Raw genomic sequence first — 8,180 nt, 5'->3', positions numbered from 1 at the left:
ATTTTACTTATTTCTTTCCATCTACTGGATTGGGGTTTATCTTGCTGCTCTTTTTCAAGGAGGTTCAGATGTCTCATTCAATTGTTGGTTTCAACTGCAAAGCTCCAGCTCCAGTTAGCAGGCTACGAGGTTCTGGCGAGATTCGCCTCAACACCAAGCACCTGTGTCTGGCAGAACCAGTGTGAAACAAAGAAACAGTTCTTCCCCAGCCGCCCAGATAATCATGAGTTTTGGTTGGACCCTTTGAGCACACACCGAGATAGAGTGAGGAGCCATGCGAAAAGCAAGACTATGGCACTGAAACGGATTAATAAGGAACTTAGTGAGTTGGCCCATGATCCTCTAGCACAGTGCTTTGCAGGTCCAGTTGGGAATGGCATGTTTTACTGGCAAGCCACAATTATGGGACCTAATGACAGCCCATATCAAGGTGGTGTATACTTTTTGACATTTCATTTTCCTACAGACTACCCCTTCAAACCACCTAAGTTTCCATTTACAACAAGAATTTACCATCCAAATATTAACAGTAATGGCAGCATTTGTCTTGATATTCTAAGGTCACAGTGGTCTCCTGCTTTAACTATTTCTAAAGTTCTTTTATCCATTTGTTCACTGCTATGTGATCTGAACCCTGATGACCCCCTAGTGCCAGAGATTGCACGGATCTATAAAACAGACAGAGATAAGTACAACAGAATATCTCAGGAATGGACTCAGAAGTATGCCATGTGATACCACCTTAAAGTCAGAATAACCTGCATTATAACTGGAATAAACTTTAAATTACTGTTCCTTTTTTGATTTCTTATCCGGCTGCTCCCCTATCAGACCTCATCTTTTTTTTTTTTTAATTGTATTTTAGGTTTACTGCCATCCATTCATTCACATGCTCATCTGAGAAGACTTAAGTTCTTCCAGTTTGGACAATAACTGCTTTTAGAAACTGTAAAGTAGCTACAAGAGAACAGTTGCCCAAGATTCAGAATTTTTTTTTAATGGAGCATGTGTATTATGTGGCCAATATCTTCACTCTTAACTCGGTTATGAGACTAAACTATTCCTCACTGCTCTAACATGCTGAAGTTGCCATCTGACGGGGAGGGAGATGGATGCTCAGTTGTCGCATCAAAGGAAACAACATTCTTGCAGCATCCACTCTCGTTTAAGCCTTCCATTATTAGAGATTTGAGGTTACATGATATACGTTATGCTAATAACTGATGTGGCTGGAGAATTGGTATTGAATTTATAGCATCAGCAGAACAGAAATTGTGATGTATTTTCTGCATGTCAATAAAGAAATGACCTGTTCTTGTTCTACAGAGAATGGAAATTGGAAGAGAAACACCTTTTGTATTCCAAAATAGGGTTTCAAACATTTTGTAATTTTCATTTAAATTGTTAGGAGGCTTGGAGCTATTAGTTAATCTATCTTCCAATACACTATTTAATACAGCACTGAATAAATGATGCAAGTTGTTAATGGATGAGTGATCAACTAATAGCTCTGCTAGTAATTGATTTATTTTTCTTCAATAAAGTTGCATAAACCAAAAAAAAATTGTTGGTTTCAGATCTCTCCAACTTGTTGATGTAGGAACTCAGAGCTATAAATTGCCTCAGAGTACTGCCTTTGCTGTGTCCCAGAGGAGCTGGTAATTTGTGTGTTCATTTTTGTTAAAGAGCATGAACATTTGAATTCCCTTTCTAATATCTTCCATGACCCACTCGTGATTCAGCAGTGTGTTATTCAGCCTCCATGTGTTACCAGAATTTCTTTGGTGGCTTTTGGTGCTGAGTTCTAATTTTATTCCCTTATGGTCAGAGAGAATGCAAGATATAACTTCAATGTTTCTGAATTTGGACAAGTTTTCTTTAGTTCTCTTTGAGTGTTCTCAGCCTGTTCACACCATTCCTGCCTTTCTCTTTGAGTATTCTCAAGCTGCTCACACAAATCCTATATCAGTTTTGAGTAGCTTCCTCACGCTCATGATATTCCTGTATAAACCTTTGGATTGCCTCCTCTCTCTCCCTGTCACACTCATATAGAGTCCATTGTATGTTTTCAATCTTTTCATTTATCATGTTTGCCAGCAGTGTTTGTAGAGCTATTAGTGAACTCTTCTCTGGATTATTCATTATCTGTTTTGTCCCCTGATTATCATGAATGGGAGATGAGATACCTGGACTTGCCATTTTTCTTGTGTTTTTCCGGGTTATTCTGCCCATTTGGTATGAAAATAACACCAGTTTTGTGCTGAACACTATCTTAAGGCAAGCATCAACCAAAGTCTGTAATTGCACAGTCAATAGTCTGCAGATACAATCTATTTCAACAGATACATCTATTCAACATCAAACAACTATATATTAATGGGCTACAAACCGCAAAGAAGAATATGACAAACCAGCAATTATTAGGTTTAGGGAGAGATGTGGGTAAAAAATAGGAATAGAGTGATGTGGGAAGGCACAGGGAGAGTTAACTTAATTAATTCCCAATCTCAAAGCAGGAAATAGGTTGGATAGGATGAAAGTAGAGAGAGAGAGAAAAAGAAGAAAGAGAAAGTGAAAAAAAGAGACCAGAAAAAATAGAAAAGTAAAAATTAAAAATATTATGCAAGATCAAGAACAAAATATTCAGAGAAGAATGTGGATATAATGAGAGAAGGGGAGATATAAAGGAGATGTGAAAAACTTAAAAATAAAAATACTTGAAATATTATATATGTATAAAGAGGTAGTACTGCTATTAAGGAATTTAAGTCTAAGAGGTTTTGAATTGAGTAATAAATTTGTGGATTAAGTGTGTACACAATGGGGGATAAGGTCTAATAATCGACTACGGGTTTATCTGAGGATGTGCAGAACAATTAAGTCACATAAAGAAGAACGAAAGAGAAGACAAGGTGAAAAGGATAAGAAAAAAGATCAGAAGTTCAGTAGAGCTAAACAAAAAACAAAAAAAAATTTTTTTAAAGAAAAAAAAGATAGAGAAACACACACACATATACCCCTAAAATAAAAATTATAAGAGGAAATAAAGTTACTAGAACCATTTTTTTTCAAAAAAGGTAACAATTAAAAATTTTTTAAAAAGTTTTAGAAAAAAATTATTTTTTATAAAAGGTACAAAAGAAAAAAAAAAGGTCTTTTGTTTTTTTTGGGGGGAGGGATGGGAAAAATCCTGTCTCTCCCTTGTGTCTGTAACCAGCCTCTTGTTGGAGTCTCTGGTCTACTTGTGGTGTTTGATTTTCCTGTGGCTTGGTTAATTTCTTAAGTCAGTTTGTTTGAACAGGCAGAAAATCGCTCTGCTTTACCCAGGATTTTATGATTCTCCTCCAAGGTTAGATCAATGGGATGGAGACCTGCTTTGAGTGTCACAAAAGAGGGAGATGGCTTTTTCCTCAAGTTAGGAGATGCTGTGATGAGGCTAGGTTCTGGGTAGAGTTGAGACCTTTCGGCAAACAGTAGCTTTTCCCGGGGGCTAGTTTGTGAGAAACTCACAAAGCCCAGCCTGGAGCCACTCTTAGGGTTTATATTTACTGAATTTCAATTGATTGTGGATGCTGCTATAGGGAGGGGAAGCCTCTGGCTCTGATTACCCAGTGAAGAAAGCCACTCCTGGGGCTGGCGCCCAAGCTGGGTGACTTTTCCCTGGGTGGAGCTGAGTCTGGCAGGTCAGGTTAGGTTCTTGTGACCTGCTAAAGGGCTCTAGTTTTCTTCCAAGGCCTGAGTTAGAGCTAGCAGCTCTGCCGAGCTTTGTCAGTATCCAAGATGGAGATCTCCTATTGTGGGGGCTAGAGGAAGGGTGGCCTTACCTCCTCTGCTCCTTGAGAAGGAGTGAGGACGTTAGGCTTCTACTCACACCAAGTCTTGGTTCCTGGATCATATCTGGTCTGCGAACTGCAGGATGAAGAAGTCTGCTCCTTGTCAGTTCTTGCTGATATTGAGTAGAATCTGCTTGCCTGCTGCATCTGGCTCCTTTGTCCCGGATTCTCTGTTTTGCAGGTATGGCGGCTTTGGCTGCCGCCGCCACCACTGCCAGTGCAGCAGCGGCTACTGGCAAGTGCTCAGATCTGTCTCCTTGCCTGGATTTTCCCTCTCTAACCTAACTCTCTGTCTTGTGATGGCACACTTGGTGTGATTCTCTGGCTTAGTACTGTTCACTGGAACTCTAAAACTGCTTTCTATGCGAAAGCTTGTTCAGCCTCCAGCTTCTCCTCCACCAACTTCCGGAATCTCTGTTCACAAAATTATTGAAGATATTGTAGGAAAAATCATCTTTCTGTTGAACAGAATTAATTCATTTAAGTGATTTTATATTAATAGCCTGTGTTTTTCATTTTTAACCATTGTATTTTGAAAAAGATATACCTCTAAAAGGGTGCTAACGTTTACCTGTTTAAGATTAGACACAGTTTCTACACACTATTTCCTATCTACACAGTGATGCATATTTCTCAGCTAATATTCCCTTTCTGAAGACAATGTTGTAAACAATTACTCTTATACAAAGCTGGACAAACTAATTATTTCACAACATTCACTATTTTTTCCTATCCCCATTTATGCTTCTAAAACTCATTTAAAAACAAATTCAATACATCTATCAGAAAGAATGACTTCACCCCATTTCTTAGGAAATGGAAAGACTTGGAAAAATTATATTAAGTGATGTAGTCAGGCCCAAAGAAACATAGGTCCCATGGTTTTCCTTATTTGCAATAAATAGTGTAAGTCGAGGAAAAGCAGAAAATTTCAAAAGTAATGTATATATGATGATATAAAAAGGTGTTAAGTGAAATGAACCCCCAGATAGGGACACAACTTGTTCCTACTTTCCTGATATTATGTATTATGTGATTTAATTGTTTCTCTTGTATGTTCTTGCGCCAATATAACCCCTGATTTAGTGTATTTGATGACAGTGCTCTGCATCTTGCATATCTTTTTCTAATTTGTGGAGGGAAGGAAAATAACAAAATGCTGAAATAGTTTATTGGTTGACACATTTTAACAATGAGAAGTACAAGATGTTGAAAATGAAGTTTACAATTTTGTGGGTATGTGGGGAGTTGGGGAGGTGGGGCTGGAAGGAGTTTTAGGGGAAAAACAAGGGAGGAGGTAATAATCCCTCTGCACACTATTTTTTACAATAAAAATTTTAAAAAGGAACTGAAGTATTTCCTATTGCCTCATAGTCCAGGTGGAAGAGCATGGTAAGTTTTGGAAAAATGACTTGATAATGATAAAAGCTTCTTCATATGAGTACATGTATTCAGTACGTGATTGAGAATTTGGAGGAATCATTATGAAGAAAGGTCTTCTACTGCCCTATAGACCAAGTTTTAGGTTTAATTTATAATAAAAGACCATATTAATATAATATAATATTATAATATAAAAATATAATACTATAATATAAAAATTTCTGATTTCCTGTTCTTATGCAAACTGCCAATAAAAAGAATAAAACCTGCACTGCAGTGAGTGCACCAATCAAACCAGACAGAAGGTAGGCACAGGCAAATTGATATAAGCAGTATGATCCTTTTATATGTGAGTTAGAATGGGTAGAAAAGACAAAAAGTGTTCAATTGTACTGAACAATAGCAGAATTATCAGGAAATCTAACAGGGAAAAAATAGAGCATGCTATGTAACCTTTGCTTTTAACATTTGTACTTGCAGGGAACCATTGACTTGCCATAAGGTGGGATGATGTTCAATAAACCGAGTAATCATGACTAAAATATTATGGTTCTATCAATGATGGAATAACTGCAGTCCCATCCTGAAGGCACACTGCAAGCAACTGACCACTTCTGTGGAGATACTTACCTGATGTTAGCCCTTCTCTCTCCAGATATTAAGGTTTCCTGCTCTGCTTAGTTGTTTACTTTGACACACATCAGGAGGGCTCAATTTATTTTCAATTTCCTAGCATGTACTAGTTTATGTTTTTCACCACCCTTTTATGCATAACTAACATAATTTGTCCTCAGTTTCTCTAAAGTCAGTGGGTTACCTTCTCACAAATTCAGTGTCTTATTCTATTTCCTACATTTTAGTGTAACTCCAAGCAACTAACTACACAATGTAAAATGTTTTCTCCCTCTGAAAGTGAAGCTCAATATTCCCTCACTTTCTTCACATTTATACTGTAAATCTTTCACAAGAACTTGGTAAATTATGCTTCTTGCTCTTAATCGAGTTACAAGACTATGCTATAATTTAGGTAAATGACATGATACTGGGAAAGGGCTCTTCATAATTCTACTGGTCCACAGTGTGTGATTGAGAATTTTGTGGAGTAATTTTCAATTGTTTAGTGCTGTAATACATAATGTAAAAAGGTTCTACAAACTTTAGTCATCAAAATATAAAAAGTTTAATTTTTTTCTGTTTAAGAAAATCGGTTGCATAGAATTATGTTGACATTGCTGTCAATTTGGCTGTGTATTCTCTCAAATTTCACCTTTGAGTTCCATGGAATCAAATTATCAGCATATGCGATGTTTGATGGAAGAAAAGTCTAAAAGCAAAGTATATTTAAGCTTCATTTCTAGCACAAGTCCTACAATAACGTAGCCCTCTTATACCTTTGCAATATTTGATGTACTATTAACCTGCTCGTGTAGTCAACAATATTTGGTAACATGGCAATGTCCTTTATCTTAGGATGACTGAGTTTACTATAAAAAGTTCCTTTTGTTTTCCTTTTTTTCATCATGAATCTCACTTTAAATAATGATGGCCACTTTTTCTGTCATGTTCATTCATCGAATATTTTGCTCAATAATTTTATCCCAGAAGAGGTCCAAGATGGGGATGGAACAGTAGGAAGACACCACAGCTCTCTCCAACCAAATAGAGTATGCGTTTGAACACTCAGTTTCTTTAAAAGAGTACCACCAACAAAAGTGTGATTACCTAGAGAGATACAGAAAGTGAAAAAAAGAAAAAGAAAACACTCCAGAAGCTATACAAAGAAGATAAAGTAGTAAGAACCTTCCCCTACCCCTGCAGGCAGCAGGGCTACATGCCTAGCCACTCCAGAGGCAGGACACCCTGCTGAGCCATTTAAGTAGCCCAGCTCAGGAGCCACCAGGGACCACCAAGCCACAAGCATCCCAAGACTCTAGGAAGACTTCCAAGAGCCAGTGCCACCCCGTAGAATACAAACAGAAAACTCAGATCATAGAACCAGCTTGAAGACCCCCCAAGGTGCAGGAACTCAGCCCAGCCTACATAAAGAGCCTAGCCCAGCCCTGAGACGGAGCCAGTGAGTACAGAGCATTGGTGGGTGGTGGTAGCAGTGGCCGTGGTGATGAACCATCCCAGATGTGCCGCACACTGCCTCTCCACATTGGCCTTCAAGAACAACCCAGGCCAGCCCAGGACAGAGGCCACAGCAGTAGCAGCAGAAAACAACCCCAGGCTCCAAGCGCAACAACAAAAGAGCACCTTTCTCGACCTGCCCTCATAAGTATCAGGCCCAAATTGGCGTGACCCCAGACTTGCTGCTGGGCACAGTACCTCTTTTCATTGGCCTGCATAAGCAGCCCAGCCCAGCATGGGGTGGCAGCAGCAGTAGCAGAAGCGAAGGACCCTAGACTCCTGAGCGATATATATCTCTCCCCCAGCCCACAGAAACAACCCAACTCTGGGGCTGGTGTAATTGCAGTGGAACTTACAAAAGGCCAGGCTTGCAGCACAGCAAACATGTTTCTGCAATTTTAAGTGTTGGGCCCAGCCCAGGGTGACCCCAGACTCACTGCCGGACACAGTGCCTCCCTGGTCAGGGCTAGATAAGCAAGCCAGCCCAGCCTGTGGTGGCAGCAACAACCAAGGTGATGGCAGCAGTGGCAAAGAACCTAGACTCTCCAGCCCTGTGCCTCTCTCCTGGTCCATGGAAGCAACCCAACTCAGTTTGGGGCTGTGGTAATTGCAGCTCTAGTATAGAAAGACTCCATTCTAGGTTTCAGAGGAAGTTGGTGGAGGAAAAGCTGGTGGCTAAACAAGTTCTCTCATGGAAAGCAGTTTTAGTGTTCCAGTGAACAGTCCTAGGATAGAGAACCACACAAAGTGTACGATCATAGTACAGAGAGTTTGGCCTGAGTGAGAAAATCCAGGCAAAGTGACAGATCTGAGCAATTGCTGGTAGCTACAGCT

General features: G+C 39.4%; 1 protein-coding gene across 1 annotated transcript; it reads left to right on the top strand.

The window, feature by feature from the left end:
- Positions 1-291: 291 nt before the first annotated feature.
- Positions 292-863, top strand: LOC122096800 (ubiquitin-conjugating enzyme E2 D3-like). Its single transcript, XM_042667337.1, has one exon. It carries the CDS (start codon positions 292-294, stop codon positions 733-735), a length of 444 nt encoding a protein of 147 aa, XP_042523271.1. The 3' UTR covers positions 736-863.
- The last annotated feature ends 7,317 nt before the right edge of the window (positions 864-8,180 follow it).

Source organism: Dipodomys spectabilis, unplaced genomic scaffold (assembly GCF_019054845.1).
Source record: "Dipodomys spectabilis isolate Male_0828 unplaced genomic scaffold, ASM1905484v1 ptg000390l, whole genome shotgun sequence".
NCBI classification, from domain to species: domain Eukaryota; kingdom Metazoa; phylum Chordata; class Mammalia; order Rodentia; family Heteromyidae; genus Dipodomys; species Dipodomys spectabilis.
The sequence above is the reverse complement of the archived record's forward strand: the minus strand, read 5'-3'. Positions and strand labels throughout refer to the sequence as shown.

What these genes read in the sequence shown, in the direction of transcription:
- LOC122096800 (XM_042667337.1), top strand. Translation starts at nt 292, where the DNA reads ATGGCACTGAAACGGATTAATAAGGAACTTAGTGAGTTGGCCCATGAT.